This window comes from Neopelma chrysocephalum, unplaced genomic scaffold, assembly GCF_003984885.1.
Source record: "Neopelma chrysocephalum unplaced genomic scaffold, ASM398488v2 Primary Assembly neopelma1_119, whole genome shotgun sequence".
Taxonomy (NCBI): domain Eukaryota; kingdom Metazoa; phylum Chordata; class Aves; order Passeriformes; family Pipridae; genus Neopelma; species Neopelma chrysocephalum.
Genome location: NW_020897781.1, coordinates 3,427,168 through 3,444,231, shown reverse-complemented (window position 1 = coordinate 3,444,231; position 17,064 = coordinate 3,427,168). Strand labels below are relative to the sequence as shown.

Genomic DNA, 17,064 nt, shown 5'->3' with positions numbered 1-17,064 from the left:
ACAGGGGAATATGAGTAAATGCTACAGGTACAGGTCAAGCACTGCTTTATCAATCTTGTGTTTACTCCAGCAGCTCCTCCGTTGCCCATTGTTTTACCTTGTTTGAATAGATATTCTTCTCTTTATTTGAAAATCAATTGTAATCTTATGAAAGAGAACTTACAGCAGAGGGAATGCTGGAAAGCAGCATAGTGAAAGATGTTCATTATCCTGAATTACTCCAGGGTAGGGAGGGAATGACATTAAAGAAGTGTGGGTAGCTTTGTGCTGCCATCCTTCCTTTAGCAGGTGTAATTTACTGTCATTACTTAATTTCATTACAGGTAAAGACAATTGTGGACAATACACGTTACAGCATTTACCTGTAATAGTAGTTGTGGGGGAGTGTGAGAAGGAGGAAATTCAGGATCAGCTTTGAATTCCCAGTAGCTGCTTATTGGTAGCTGATGAAAATTGTTCTGTTCTTCATAGCACATCTCTCCAAGATTTCCTTCTCACCCTGAATAGCTTTGAATGGCTCCTTTAATTTCAGAGAAGATGCTCTGTTCTCATCAGAAAAATACTTTGCTTTGTAAGCATAATAGGCAATGTCCAGTCTAAATGCTGCTTAGGACTGATAATTTCCTAACTATACCTAACAGAGGTCAACAACTGGCTGAACTCCTGGATTGCCCAGTATATACTGAGCATGGTGGTATTTACCCTAATGGAAAACCTCTATAGGCTGTTGTGATCTTCCTCCAGGCTTTATATTGGCACGTGCTTGTGTGTTTATGATTTTTAATATACCTCATATTTTAAAATATGTCACGTAAGCTTCATAACTATGGGCTGAAAACAGGTGCTGTGATGGCTCTTAGAGAAGCTGCTGTAAAATCTGCTGCTGATTGTGGGGGACTTTTCCATGTAACCCAAACTCATTGGCAGCACCTGGGCTATGACCTCCTAAAGGTGTTCAGCAGCCTGTGGGACTGGCCCTCTGAAAAATCTTAAATACACCCAATGGCTTACTCTTGGTGAGTCAATTCTGCAGGGCATAAAACAGATGCTGGGTCAAAGATTTGAGATGGTTTCACAAATTGCTTAATTCCTTTGGATTTACAGTATGATACTATGTTGTCATCAGTGCAGCCACCTCCTGAAAGAGATTGGGGGCTCATCAGCTTTTCATTGCAGCCATGCCACAACATTAATTTAATGTAATGGGCAGTAACTAGTGTGGATTTAGGGAGATATGATCCTGTTTAACTAATCTCCTTCAGTTCTTTGGAGCGGGTTTCAGACGAGGTTGATAATAGAATGTACATATGACATAATCTAATGGATGTTTCAAGAGGCTTTTGATAAATTTCCATATATTTCCTGTGCTTAAGCTGAGTGCCGCAGAGACTCCAAACTGGGCAAGAGAATGGGTAAAGAACAAGTGAAATCATGGGAAATAAAGAGAAAAGAAGAGCTGTAGCGGGCACTGAAATTAGAATTATCCTGCAGCTTCCCACTGTTCTTCCCCACCACTCGGCATGGCTGGAAAGAGATGCCATCTGCATTCACTAATGAAAACTTGTTTAGGACAGGTGCATAATAGAAAAGAGGGCAAGATGCCATTCAGGATACCACTAAAGGGCAAATTTAAATTTACATTAGCATAAGGCAGATTGAATATTTTTCCTGTCAGTGGTGAAATAATATATACTAAATATAGGCATCCGTAACTGGAAGATGCCAATGGATGGAGATGGGTTACAGGGGAAACAGACTCTTGTGCTAACAAAGGAATGATTTATTATCATTTACACAACCTGGCATTTGTGCACACCAAAGGCCAGATTTTAGAAGTGCTCTGCTCCTGCAGTTTGGGGCCAGGATTTCGGTTACAGACTCTGAGCCAGCCGCTCCCAGCATTTCCCCAGTGTTTAATTTGCCATATGCCAATCAGAGTGTTGATTTGCAAGTGCTGCTAAAAGGCAATGCTGAGAGATGAGGACAGTTGTAAATTTGGGAATGTGTCTTACTGGCAGCTTTTGAGCCCCAAACACTGGAAGTATTCACAGGCCAGGATCCCTGATCAGCCGTGTGATAAATCAGGGACTGGAAAGCAGGAAAGAATGCAGCTAATGTGTCAGGATATGCCTGAACGGGACATGCTCCATAAAAATCAGTGCTAAATGAGAGAATTAAGCACCAGGAAAGGCTGTGGCAAAATCACAAGAAACACTTCAAATAATGAGACAAAATCAAATCAAAGGCAAGAAAGAAGGAAAATGAAGTAAAATCACTGAAGAAGCAATAAAATGCCATCACTGAAATCTGAGTGAGGCAAAATACCTTGGGATAAAGGGACATAGTCATCCTAAAAAATTTAGACATTTTAGTCTGCCATTTTCCCCTGCTGTTGACAATTAACTCTCTCATTGCTGTAACTGAACGAGCATATCAAGAACATTTTTTTTTTGCTTCCTTGGAGCATTTGCTGAAGCTCGTGCAGTGACTGTGTGATAGCAGGGCTGAGAGGTGAAACTCTCTGAAGGGTTCAGGAAAGTATTCACAGTTTAAAAAAAAAATAGGAAAACCAGAAAAAAGGGATGTGAGAAAGAGATGTGTTGCTTGTTACCACAATCCTCTGCATGGGACAGGTTTTCCAGTCAGCCTGGTGACGTAGGGGAGAAGGGAGGTAGCCACAAGGATGCACAGAAAGCTCCCACCGTGACCACTCCTATTTTTTATTTGCAGTATTCAGGAGAGGTTCCTGAGAACCGAGTGGAGGTTGTGGTGGCAAATCTGACGGTGATGGACCGGGACCAGCCTCACTCCCCCAACTGGAATGCCATCTACCGCATCATCAGCGGGGACCCCTCCGGCCACTTCACCATCCGCACAGACCCCGTCACCAACGAGGGCATGGTGACCGTGGTGAAGGTAAGGGGGAAGCCAAAGCAAATCCATGCTTATCACCCTTTCAGCTACCTAAGGCTGCAGGGATTGCCAGGCACCTGAAGTTATTTCACGCCTTCTCTACCTGGAAAGATAAGTGCGTGGATCTGTTGTTTCCCATCTCTCTGTGCAGTAGTCCTGAATAGTCTCACTTCAAGCATATGGCCCTGGTTCTGGGTTTCCTACCTCAGCCCAGCCCACCATGAGCTTTCAAAAAGCCTCACATGCTGAAGGGTCCTCCCAGCACCCAAACCTGACTTCCACCTCCTACTTCTGCTTAGCTCTTTGAGCAGTGTAAGAGGGAACAGACCTAAGCTGTGCAGCCCTGCCCTTCTTGAGCCAGAAAACCCCTGGTTTGCTGTGAATCAAGGGTAGTGTTTCACTGCAGGGCTCAGTCAAGTGATCCTCTGTGAAAGCAGGGAGTGCAGGGGAGATATCAGGAGGAGTGAGTTTTCTGGTAACAGAAGCAAAGGAGATTTTCCCTCTGACTGAGTTGTGTGGAAGGAAAAAATTTAGAGAAGTTTTCCTTTTCCTAGTGTTAAGTGATAAACACACAGTGTGGGACAAACCCTCAGCTCAGGATAGCTCCACTCAAGTGAAAGCCACCCCCTAGGTTAGATCAGCAGAGGATCTTGTCTAAAAGCTCTGAGAAATAAGGCTGTAAATATCCACCATCCCTTCTTCCCTCCATTTCCTACAAGAGCTGGAAGCCTCAAGGTATCTGCAGCAAGTATCAAATTGTGTTTCCTTCCCTGCCTCCAAAGAACATGACTTTATCTTCACTTGAGCATTCGCTTCTCTTTCGGTTTCTGAGGCCAGGGAGTGTTTCTGCAGTCATTACACACAGCCAGAACATCACTGGATCCCTTCAGCATTCACTGAAGCCCTTCCCAGATAAGATGCCTAAGGATGCTCCCTCTAACTACAGAAAAAAGCAAAGACATCACACATAGGCTGTTGTGATATGTAGGAGCTGCACAACACCCTGCACTGCACCTGGGAAGGATAATACCCACTGTGACGGATAAAGCCAGCATCTTCTGATAAGTCTGGCCTTCTCTGACAAAAAGTTTTAATCACAAACTTAGGATGAATTCTTAATGCTTAAGGAGCAATGTGATTTAAGAATAGTTCTTTGTTGAAAAAAGAGCCCTGCTTCCTTCTTATTAGCTAAACAAGTTGCAGTCATTCCTAATGTGCACAGTTTGGGTATTAGGAAAAATGACATCAGTGAAATGCCAGTGAGGTTACACTGGTAGGAATGTGTGAGCTTGTGAGCCTGTCCTGTTGTCTGACCCTTAGGCTATGTGTGTGTGTGTCTGCAGATGTTACTTTGCTGAAACTTCAAGGGAGACATCATCTTACCTGCCAGATGGTATTTCGGCAGGGTCCTTTTATTTATCACTCTTTATTGCTCTGTAATGATGGTTGACAGCCTTACCTGGTACAACATTATGAAACCTCTTCAAGCTTAGCAGTAGCTCTAGACATGTGTATGTGGGTGAATGTATGTGTTTAAGTGTACATATATCCATATCTCTATATGTTCTACTTAAATAGAAAATACTCAACAAAGTAAAATGCTAGAATTTAGCTTCCATTGATATCAGCAGCCAGTCTGAAATCAAAATGCCAACATTTTCATTGCAAACAGAGGAGGACTCCTTATTTTTAATATAGCAAAGTGTCAGGACTTTAGTTTAAAGGCACCTCAAAGTGAACAACAGAGGATTTGCATGATCATCACTGCTGCACAAGGACTTGTGCATAATGAACCATCCCTTATTCAGGACTTGCAGGCAAAACGCAGGGCAGATTTGTCAAGACACCAGTGATGCTGGTGTTGACTTTCCACTGCTGTGTAAGCCACAGTGATCACAATGCAGAGAACCACATGAAAATCCCATCTTGTCAAGCTGAGCTCAGAGCTTGAAATTGCACTGGATGTCTTCACTATCTCACCTCACCTGATCCTCCTGTGTGCCCGAGTTTCCTACCCCTGTCAAGCCGGGAGGCTTTTTGGTGTATTTTCAGCAAGGAGAATGAGTGAAATTGCTTGTGATTAAATTTTCATGGTGAAGAAGGGAAGACTCTTAGGATTCCACCCTCTTCTTTGAAATATTTTGTTCTCTGTTAATAAGTGAATATGCTTAAAGATCTGGACGATGTATCCACGTCAACCTGGGTGGCCAGTCAGAGCTTGTTCTTCACAGTGTAGGAGCAGTGTCTTGCTGATTTGATTAGTGATGTAGGTTGAAAACACAGGTAAAAAATTAAGTCAAGTGATGAACCATTTATTTACAGACCCTACATGGCTGGATTTTAATGTGGCTCTTTAAAGCTGCTTACATGTAACTCCTCACTGCTGCAAGCAAAGGGGCTTGTGTCTGGGCCACGGCAGTCACAGCAACAGAACAGAGAAGGGTGTTCTGTGAAGAATCCCACCACTTCACTAGAATTTGGGGGCCTGAAATGGAGGGCCAGAAATGTTTCCAAACCAAAAAGCCCTTTGGAGTTCAGATGATGCTCATGGGGGCCATTTTACAGCTGCCCTCCGCAAAACCCCATCTGCAGCTCCAGTCTGATCACCAGAAGTGTAACATTTCCCTTTTCTGTTCTAGCCTTTCCAAACCATTTCCATAACTGTGCAAGACCCTAATCTTCAAAGAAAGCCTTGATCAAGGGGAGAGAGAAACTTCCCACTCAGATGAGACACCGCAGAGTCTGAAGACAATCTCCCAGAGCAGCAGTGGCTGCCCTGTGGCAGCCAGCTAAGTAAAATGTTATTATAAACTCTGCATGGATCAGAGCTGTGAATTTCTAATGGAGATGCTGCCGAAGCTTCAGTTATTATTTGCCTCAACTATAACATCAGGCAAATTTGTTCACTTCAGTTAAAAGTACCTTGAGAAAAGGAGGACACGTGGCAAGCCCTCGGCATCCCGCTGCTGCATCGAGGTCGGAGATGCTCGTGAAGGAGGAGGATGTGCAGCATCTCCAGGGGGATATTTCACAGCCACTTGTGCCATAACAAACATCCAACAAGGGGTATCTGCAAAAGTGCTGCTTTTTAATTTCGTGTCAAGTGCTTCTTGGACATGAGAGTAAAAAGCAGGCAACAGTCCAACACTGTCCCAAGTGTCCAAGTCCTTGTCCCAAATACAGCAGCTCTGTGGGCTTTTTCAGGATCCTGTTGTCATAGAATCAAAGAATCATTTTAGTTGGAAAATACTTCTAAGATCATCAAGTCCAACTGTTAACCTGGCAATGCCAAGTGCACCATGTCCCTAAAGCCACGTTGAATGACCAATATGCAGCTTTTATCAGTGAGATGCAGGGAGGCAGAAGGGATTAGAGCCGTGTGAAGAACACAGGGTGCTCTGTGTCCTGTTATCCTCAGAGGGAGGCAGTTTTAGGGAGCAGAAATAAGAACTGTTCTGGTAGAAATTGCTTATTATGGTGTGAAAGAACTTCTGCCTTAGGGCTGGACTATGTCTGCCTCAAGGGGCTGCTGTCCCACAGGGGTCAATACCACGAATGCTGCCAGGACATCACAGGACCTTGATTTTACGTTTTTTTTTTCAACAAAACTGTGTGAAATAGGGCTCAGATGGGCACAGAAGAGATGGAGGCAGACCATCTCTGTCTTGCAGACTGAAGTGTGGTGGACACTGTGCCACCCTGTGCCACACTTATGCCTCTGGATGGGATGGGTGATCCCAGTCCAACCCTGCTCCCTGCATGGCTTTTCTGCAGCCCTGGGTTTGTTGCTCCCAGAAGGGAGAGGAAGAAGCTGAGTAAACAGCTCTACATTTTGGGGAGGAAAAAACAACTACCTTGCATGAGGCCACATCCTAGCAGAGGTGTGTGTGGTCAGTGTTGTTCTGAGCATCATCAGCAGGGAGTTTCCCACATCATTCCCCATGGAACTGCTGATCTCAGCCCCCCTGCTCCTTCTGAACCTCTGTGGGGAGGGAGGTGCAGACTGGCTGTGAGCAGGTTAGCAAACAGGCCAGCATTAAAAAAAAAAAAAAAAAAGAGAGAATTAATATTTTAGGAATATAAATTTGAGGGTTGTGAAAAGAAATTGAGGAAACACATTAGTCAAATTGTTTCAAGGCCTTGAACAGTGTTTAACTGGGAACTTTTACAATGCATCATTTTTGAATGCAGTACAAGTCTGTGAGTCAGCAAGGGTGGGTGTACTGGGAATCTTTATGCTTCCTTTTATTTATTAAATGTTGGCCCTGCCTGTCAGGAAATCATTTAGCAATGGGAACATTTGCACTTCAATCAAATAGAGATTCCGTTGTTTTACCTCTTGCCCCTGAAATTTGTTTCTCTCGTGTAGCCTCCTATGATTTGATTTCTCTCCTGACAATACTGGGTATTAAACAGGACATGGCAGCCAGATCTTGCTGATGTAAATGAGCCCAGCCCTGCCGAAGTCAGTGGTGTTTTACACCGTGAGTGTTTGCTTTGCAGACTCAGCGCTGGAGAAGGTATTAGGGAGAGTGGTTGTGCTTCTAAATTTATAAATCACGGCAAAGCGTTTTTTAACAAGCAGAGGTGTGATCCTGCATAACTCAAGCCTCCCTGGCAGATGATTAGCAACTTCCCTCGTAATAATTAGTGGGATGGTTTAGAAATTATTATTATTATACTGGGTTCAGTCAGTCGTGCCAGCAAAGGCTTTTCACTCATCTGGCTCCTGAGACACATCCTCTTCACATGCCTGTTGAGGAGAGATCTGTGACCTCCCAGCAGCAATACCCAGCTGTAGGAGTGTACAGGAAACCTCGGGGGATAAGGAGGTGCCTTGCAGGAGGACCAGAGGTCCCACTGGAAGGACCACCTGCTTAACCAGGCCAGGCGTTGTTCCTGGCAGCTCCACCGTTGCTTGTAAACTCATTTAAGAGGGAAAATAAAGAGCCCTTCAGGCTTATGGGTCCCATAGACCGTCCTAGTTACAAAGTCAGCAGTTTTCAGTGCTAATAGCACTGCTAAGTACCCGTCCCATCCCTCTTAACAGGCTCCACCTGTTGCATTAGAGCAGCCCTGGGTGGGTTTGTTCATTTGATGCTCCACTCTCACAGGAAGGTTCTCTTTTGGAAACCATTTAGCATTGGAACGAAAAATAGGGCAAATCCTCCCTGCTGTTTGTAATTTTTCCTTTGTGGATTTTGTTTTAATATTTGACCCTTCAAACACTGGAAGGCGAAATCCTGCACTGGATTGAAGCTGGTCTGGATTTCCACCTTCAAAAGAACTGAGCTCAGGAGGAAACAAGATGAGGCAACGATATCTGCCTTCTAATCTTGCAGCTTTCAGCCAGAAGGTAGAATTCATTCTCTGCTTGGCTCTATACTTGCTTGTTTGTTTGTTTTAGGCAGTCGATTACGAGATGAACAGAGCTTTCATGCTGACAGTGATGGTATCAAACCAAGCTCCCCTGGCCAGTGGCATCCAGATGTCCTTCCAGTCGACAGCAGGAGTCACCATTTCAGTCACAGATGTCAACGAAGCACCATATTTCCCAACGAACCACAAGTTAATCAGGCTGGAGGAAGGGGTGCCAACAGGAACAGTCCTGACAACGTTTTCAGCGGTGGACCCCGATCGCTTCATGCAGCAGGCAGTAAGGTGGGACACCAGGCAGCCCAGGGCGCTCCCGTACAGGTGGGGGGTTCAGCTGCAGAAGTTTGGGGAGCCAAGCAGCTGAAAGCTAATTTCCAAACTAACTGATGTGATATGAATGAAATGCTTGGCAGGGACTGGCACCTGCAGTGAAGTGCTTGCAGAGTATCCCGTAAGCCTGTAAACTCACAATCCTCCAGATAAGCCAGACTCTGAGCAGCTGGGTCTGGGAGGGCAGGCAGAATTGGATCCCGTGTTGCCGGCTTGCCATAGGGCAGATCACACCTTCAAATGAAGCAGTTGATAACAAGAAGTTCCTGAGTTGTTACAGAGGTCAGGACTGCACTGTACCCTTTATCTCTGCCTTTCCCGGGATGCTCTGACCTGTGTTGTCCATGCACTTCATAAACACAGAGGTTTAGAAAAAAAGCAGCTTTGTTATTTCTGTTTTGCAGGTGGAGAAACTGAGGCACAGAAAGGGCTGGGCCTGGATTTTCGAAGGGAATGAATGGCTGGGATTTTTAATCATGCCCTGTGTTGCTTTCAGAGGATTTAGGTTCAGCCTGGCTTAAAAGTGCAGTGCGAGAAGAGCTGTCAGCCCGGTTCAGTGCAAGGCTGGCGAGGTTACAAACAGCTTCTGGGCAGGCTTTTAAGGTGTCATATAGTTCAGTATTGCCTGAGCAGTCAAACGCCCATTCACAGGCCATTGGCACTTGGTCTGTGTCTCACTAACGCTCCCCAGCAGCCCTTCCCTGCTCTCAGTAAGTGCAGTTTGTTCTGACCTTCCATTTCTCTTCAGACAAGCTGCCAAACACAACCTCCTCCTTAGCTGCTTTCCCTATGAAAAGGATTTAGCTGGCAAAATTTTAGCTTTGTAAAAGTCAGATCTAAGCATTTTAAGAGCACTTTTAGTCTGTGCAGTGACCGGGAGGGTGTCACTCACTCTGTTTTGCCCCACCTGGGCAGACGGGGGACTGAATCCACAGTCCACGAGCGAGACTGACACGCCTTCCCTCCAGGAAATAATTGGCAGAAAAGTGTGTGTGAAAATGAGAGTCCTTGTGACACTTCCACAATTATTTCAGGTCTGTCTGTGCAGACGGGAAATGGTATTTCCTGCTTGTGGATACTTCTACATCCATAGAAATTTGTTTCTTTTTATTCCCAGCCTGTAAGGACTGCAGTATTTTTAGCAAAACCTGAGTAGACGATGTGACCACAGCTGAGGCCACTTAAACTTACATCAGTTGTGACATTTTGTGTCAGGAACAGTTTGAAATATTTCACCTGGCACAGAGCTGTCTGGTCTAGGAAATGATAGTTTATTCACTGCCTCATCTTGTTGTCTTTAGACAGGTATTGCGACTTTGGAGGAGAAAGACCATCCTAACTAACAAGCCCATTTTTCTTAGGTTCTTTTTGAAGTATTGGCCTTTGAAGGGTCTTTATTTCCCTGATGTCTGTACCAAGGCTGGTTTTCAGAGGAGAGAGCAGCTCATTTCTGATTGAGTGCTCCCTCTAAGGTGGAGGTGGGTGATCTGTAATCCAAACGAGCACCTGCCATTCCTGTCATCACATGTGTAGGGTCTTGTAAGACTTTCTGGGAATATGAACAGCCAGTTACTTGAATTGTTTCTTTCCTAGGGCTTCCAGGACACACATTTTGTGTATTCACCAGCACTTAATTTCCAAACCCAGTACAATCTCTCTCCTGTTGCATCAGGACAGCCAATGCCCAGGCTTTGCAAGAAGCATTTTTGGGGTCCTGTCTTTGTGAGCTGTGCAAAGGATATTTTATTTTTTACTTCACAGTTGGCATTGGCGAGTTAGGAAAAAATATACCCAAAAAGCTAAGCCTATACAGATCCATGATAAACACTCTGCAGAGCTGATCCAGCTGCTAGAGCCTTGCATACAATTTTCAGTCTCTCTCTAAATAGTCTTTGATGAAATAGAGTTTTTACAAATAGAAGATAAGGAAGCAGGAGCATCTCCAGTGAGGCACAGCTTGGCATGGCCACTGTCACACCTCAAGTTATCCTCATTAGCCACAGATACATTCAGAAAGTCAGCTTTGAAACTGGATCCCTGGTCATTTAGCAGAGAAAGGGCAGGAGCCTCACAGCAGTGGTATTAAAATGAAATGAAAACATCCCAAAGAGTCTAGCTCCATAAAATGTAATTCTTTCCTTTGGCAAGGGCTTGTGCAGCTGGGTGTTGCTTTCCTGCTCACATGGATTGATGCAGCTCAAGTTTCCCTATAAATTTCTGCTTCAAACAGCCCATTTCTGGAAAGGGATATTCACCAGAAGCTGCTAGTGCTCTCACCTGCGTATCTAACTACAAAAAAATTATATAAAACTATCAGCAGGTCCGAGTTAGCCATAAAATAAGCTCAGCTTTTGTTTGCTTATTTCAGTCATTTATAGTTCAGCCATTTATTAGCTTCCAGTTGGATAGTAATGGTCCATCTCAGTTCAAACTGTACTAAACAGAGGTAGAAATCAAGAGCAATGAGTAAAGCAAGAAAACAAGTGAGAAAAATGAACAGAACACATTGATCTGGAGAACATGGAAAAAGTTTGCCCAAAACAAACCATGGTCAAAGCTGGTTCCATAGGGCATGAACAGACATGGGCTGTGAGTTGACTGAGTAGATGGGAGGCAACTAGTCCTTCCAGCCCTGGGGATACTGAGGACTGCCAAGGGAATTCCTTGTTGCTGCTCTCTTCAAACCTCCCACATGCACGGGATCATCTTCCCTGCTATTTCAGGAACATATAAAGATGTTGCAGGAGAGCAGGCCTGAAGCTGCTTCACCCTTGAGTCCACACCTCAATGCAGCTGTGAGGTCTGATTAGTGTCCCCAAGGCAATTGCTGATGAGGATGCAATTCTGATACAAAAGAGTGGCATTCTTCCAATGTGGTATTCCCAAACTGTTGTTCATAGGCAGAAAACAGGAACATCCTTGACTTTAAAGCAATACCTATTTTAGGAAGGGCAAGATCAGGAGAAGGAGAGCACAGGAATCCATCCTTTAATTGAGGCATACAAATGCAGTGGTCACTGCAGACCCCATTTCTCCTTGGCTGCAGAGACCTCAGGCTATGGCCACTCCTGGCAGCAGGAAACTGGCATGTAAGTGGCACACAGTGGAAAGGAAAACCTTTAAAACGAAAGAAATTGAATAATTGCAAAGGTCAAAAACCATATACTCAATTAAGCATTGTGTTTGTCAACAAAACCAGTTATCCAAAGGTCCTTTGAATCACAGGTCAGGAGTCCAGAAAAACCGTATCTCAAGCAATGTTAAGGGTATGTCAGTGAAAAGACTGCCATGTATTTATTTCCTTTCTCTGTAGATACTCTAAGCTGTCAGATCCTGCAAACTGGCTGAACATTAATGCCACAAATGGTCAGATCACTACTGCTGCTGTCCTTGATCGAGAGTCAGACTACATTAAGAATAATGTCTACGAGGCCACATTCTTGGCGGCTGACAACGGTGAGCCCAGGCTTCACATTGTTCATGCTTCAATAAGACTCTAATGTGATGCATTAAGAGAAATGATGCCCTGACAGAGTTGTCAGTATAAGTTATCTTTTTCCCAGGTTTTTATGGTCAAAAATGTGAAAGTGGGACGGGAAATTGCTGGAGTAAATTAAATGTGCACAGTATACGGAGAGTGTTATTAAGGGAAAGGGAGGACAAATGGAAAATCGATTTGGGGAGTTCAGTGTAGCGGTGTAGCCTGAACTTAAAAAAAAATATCAAAGGGATGTGCACTCGCAGGGCTGCCAAGCACACCAGTCCTGGTAATCGTCCCAGAGGCGTTCAGGAAGCCCTCCATCAGGAAACCAGAAATAATTGTAGGGGGATGGCAGGAGGGTATTAAAAATAAGCCCACCTGTTGAACTGTCTGTCTGTCTGCCATGGGAGCTGATCACTTTCTTGCCACTACCATTCCTGAAATGTGCAACCACCATCAGAGCATCTGGGTGCTGGTGTGCTTTATCACCAGAGCCACTGAGGCCACTCAGTGTCTTCTCTCTTGGAGAAGTCCTGTTAAAGCTTGCTCTTCTCTGCTCATTAAAGATCACTCAGTGCTTTTTGGTCAAATTAGCACTAAGGACCTCAGCACTGGCCTCGCTCAAGGCAAGCAGCCCATTGCTGCTGCCCTGTATTTCTCTTCCTAATTCTGTTTAGGAGAAGCTGATGAATTTTGCTAACCATACCTAAACATGGCCGTGCTGATATTTCATTCATCAGTTCCTCCAGCTGGAAAAGGCTCTGTCAAGGGCTCAGGAGTTTCCCAGGGTAAGGAGAGGGCCTTCCTCCTCCTCTCCCGCCCTCTCCTTCCTGCTGCAGGGTGCTGAGCACTCACTCAAACCAGAGCCATCCTTCAGCAGCACAGTTAAGTCTGGCCTTGGCTGTGAGCACCTTTGTATACTGCTCGAACTCTGTAGGTGCTTTCAGGGCAGTGTTTGTGTTAGATCTTGTCATCCCTCAGGCTGGAGGTGCCATGGCTACTATGAGCTGATATGGTGGTGCTCGCAGGGCTAATGAAAACTTTCTCCCTCTGGGATTCCAGGCATCACTTCAGTCATTGCAACCCAGGTAACAGGGGTGAGAGAAACTCCTGGAAGAGTTTCAGGGCTGAGGAGCTGTACCAAGAAGTGCATTTTACCCCTTCTATGTGCCATGAATGGTAGGACTGGTCCCACTGCCCCATCTTAAGCTTCACCTCCATGAAGGCAGCCAGGGCAGCAAAATCTAAAATATTCTCAAGCCGGTCTAATGATGGTCACCTGCAAGAACCGCAGGGTAAAACAGGTCAAATGAGTTGGCCAAGGCTGTTCACAAAAGCAGTGGTAGAGCTTGAACCCATCAACCAAATCCTCACCGTCTGACCTTGCAAATCCTGGGCACTTAGTACCATGTGATGTGGAGTTAACCCCTTTCCTTGGCTTCGGTGCTGATGCTGCAGTGCATCGGCACCTCCACATCCATCCATCATTCAGCAGCTCAGAAAGTGAGGACCTAGATAAATCTCTTTAGTCTGAAAAATTAATCTATCACTGGTATATTGCAGCCATTAAAATGCACATAAAGCAACACCTTATTTAAAATTCTGTCTAGAGTGCTTAGGATAACAGCTGAAGTTTCATCTAGGCTAATAGACTCTTTCCACATTTCTCCCAAGTTCCAGGTTCTCCAGCATCAAAGAAAGGGTTTGAGTCAAGGGTTTTGGTGGGGATTTTTCTTTCTTTTTTGAGGAAGCAGCAGTGCCTTCTTTCCTTGAAGTTCTTTTTGCTTCTCAGTACATGGAAAAGAAGAAGTTTAGCCAAATACTCCTTGGACATGTTCTCCTTCTCTCCCTGGGCTACAGTGCAAAGATACTCACTTTAGGAAAAGTCTTGGCTGCAATGTAAGGGGGTAAAAGGGGAATCCTAATTGACAGCACAGTTTTAACCTGGTTTCCCAGGAGACAGAGTCTCTTGGATCACACTGTGTCTACACAAGTGTGGAGCCTGGCAGTGTTTGAACCCTTCAGCCAATCTCACAGTGAAGCTCACAGAACTTAAATATATCATATTCCAGCAGGTTTCATGAAATAGGGAGCTGAATAGGGGAGAGAGAGTCTGTCTGTGAAGGAAGGAGGTTCCTGCCCCTTCCTCAATATCAGAGGACCTCATGGGAATTCACCCGTGGGGCCCAGTACTGTAGGAAAACAGGCTGAGTGCATATTCCTGCTTTTCTGCACTCAATGACAGGAAGATGCTGGTCAGCCACAGGCACAGCTTACTTCATTTCTGCCATGATTTATCAGGACAGTGGCCCAGGTTCCTTAGAAATTTTTGCACAAGCAGGATGGGAGTGACTCCTGCTTGCAGCTGAACGTGAAACCTCGGCTTATACCTTTCTGCGGGAGTGTGGACTCTGGCACTGTGAAAAAGGCAGTGAAGAAGAATGCAAAAGTTAAGTGTAGATGTAGAGGTTGTGTATTCCTCTTTCTTTTGTCATTAGTATTTCAGTCTTAATTTCAGGGAGCGGACCAGCTTCTCCTCTGAAGTGAGGGATGTGATGGTAGTCCTCTTCTCAAGCATAAAATCAAAGGATCCTTCATTTTATATCAGTACCTGCTCTATCTGTGTCCTTGCTCTCTCCACATAAGACAGCTGAAATAATGTCAAATGTTCCATGGTTCCACTTGGCCATTTAAAAAATTGTTTGCTTTTCATTTCTCCTGAAACTGCCCCAGAACTGCACTCAGGAGCACAAAGAAACAAAAGTACCAGGACACAGAGCCCAACAATACTCAATAGCCCAACAAAACTGCATTTGTATGTGCAGCAATTGCAGGTTATTTCAGCCACGTGCCAGTTAGTGCCTCTCAGGACTGAGGGTTTGTGTTCAGTTTGTCTCAGAGGTTACAGTGGGAGCCTTGCTTTTATCCCAGAAGATATTCTGGGTAACGTGAAAGCACTAAAATCACTTTGCTTCATCCTGAAAGTCAGTTTTCATGTTCAGCCCCAGTGTCCTGATGGTCTCTCTGTCCCTCCATAACCTTTCAAGGCTGATCAAAAGACATTGTTTTGGAGGGTAAGCACCTACCCCCGTGCTTACTAGATGAAAGGATGAGATGAGTGATTGAAGAACTTATGCAGGAACCATGAAAGAAGCATTTCCAAGGCTCCTTCAGAATTTTCACGGCTCCCTTGAGAAATGGAGAAAGGAATGTGGGAAGGAAAGTCTGTGGAAGCAGAATTCTGGTGGGGAAGTGGTTTTTGTAGCTTTGTATCCAGCACTGGGAGGAAAAGCCAGGACTGAAAGTACATACTTAAAAAATAATTGCTGAAGCAACGCTGCCTGAGAAGGGAGGCAGTCAGTGATCGGGCCAACACAGAGCTGCCAGAGAAATGTGTGGGGAGAGAAGTAAAAAATACTGAGCCATTTCTGGGAAGGCTGTTCTCTCCTGCCAGGACAGGTATTACTTTGTTTAAGTGGTCATTAGTCAGACAAATTTGGCTCTCCATCAAGAAGGGGCCAGAGGACCAGGACTGCTGTGCTGCAGAATCCCTGCTGGTTGGGATAGATGTAGAGAGGATGGAGAACTGTATATTGGGACATCAGCTGCTGTGGGGGTCAGTGGCATCACCAAACGTGTTCAGTGGTGGTTGACTCTTACTGTAGGCTGCCAACAAGGACCTTTCACCACTAAAGCTGGAGCTGGATGTGGTACAGGCTGGAGAGTTGGGCTTTCTTTGAAGCAGTGTAATGGTCTGCAAATCTGTACCTGGCCAACAGGTGCTACAGTAAATGCTGAACAAAAGTTTACACTACTTGGGGTTTTTTCCCCTCCAAGCCCTCTTCTTCCTCTTGTCAGCTATCTTTCCAGTGTTTGTTCTTCTTCAAAACAGCCATTACCAAGATTTACAGGAGCAGCTTGGCATCACCTGCTTGTAATTTTAGTTTGACTAAGGACATTGCTGTAGGTTCCAGATCTGCAGGACTCAACCTCAGCGTTCTGCAGGAACGAAAAACAACATTAGGAGGCTTGGGGAAGTTTTAATAATAACTCATAAAGCAAGGGACCATGAAAGTGCAGTATGTCCCTCATAAGGTCCAAGGAGGGAAGGTGAATAGCCTGGTTTATTGAAATGGGAAGGCAGAGAGGGGGCTGGTCCGTGGCGTTGTTGATCCCACTGCTTCCCGAGTGATGGCCACGGGTCCGTGTCTGGCTCTGCCTCCCCCGTGCAGGTATCCCCCCCGCCAGCGGCACCGGCACTCTGCAGATCTACCTAATCGACATCAACGACAACGCTCCCGAGCTCCTGCCAAAGGAGGCACAGATCTGTGAAAAGCCAAACCTGAATGTCATCAACATCACAGCCGCGGACGCTGACATCGATCCAAACGTCGGGCCCTTCGTCTTCGAGCTGCCAAGTGTGCCATCTGCGGTGAGGAAGAACTGGACCATAACACGGCTGAATGGTAAATGGGGCAGGCAATCCTGAGGACATTTGGGCTCTCGTTCGCTAATGAGGCCACGTGCGGTTTCCAACTTCCAAACTTTGCTACTCTTTTTATCCGATTTTTGTTTTTTTAAAGCGCATTATGGCTGACATTATAGACAAGATAGTTAATCAGGAATGATTTGTATCAGACCTGCAGCATAACTCTAAGAGCCTTGGCACTTGGCTTTTTTTAATGCAGTTCATAATTATGAACAGTTATCAGTGGTGAACAGAGTATAAATCATCCATAATGGCCAAGGGGAAAAAAGCTATTATCAGTCTTCCTTATGTTCCTCCAGTGTAATTGTCATAAGCCACAATCAGGATCAATGTTCATTTCTCTGACCATAATTGCATAAAGGCAGCCTTTTAATTTACCATGGAACCAGGAGGGCTAGGTAAGTGTGAAGATTACCAGTATGTGAAGGATTTTTATATTGCAGCGTGCAACCACAAATGGCCCTAATTGCTCTGC

General features: G+C 45.0%; 1 protein-coding gene across 1 annotated transcript in view; it reads left to right on the top strand.

Moving 5' to 3' along the window:
* The window catches only part of CDH4 (cadherin 4), a 426,717-nt gene that overhangs the window by 400,392 nt on the left and 9,261 nt on the right, over positions 1-17,064 (top strand). Inside the window, exons 9-12 of the mRNA XM_027697374.1 lie at positions 2,731-2,916; positions 8,321-8,574; positions 11,933-12,075; positions 16,333-16,566. Coding sequence (XP_027553175.1) covers positions 2,731-2,916; positions 8,321-8,574; positions 11,933-12,075; positions 16,333-16,566 — 817 coding nt within the window. The remainder of the gene's footprint in view (positions 1-2,730; positions 2,917-8,320; positions 8,575-11,932; positions 12,076-16,332; positions 16,567-17,064) is intronic.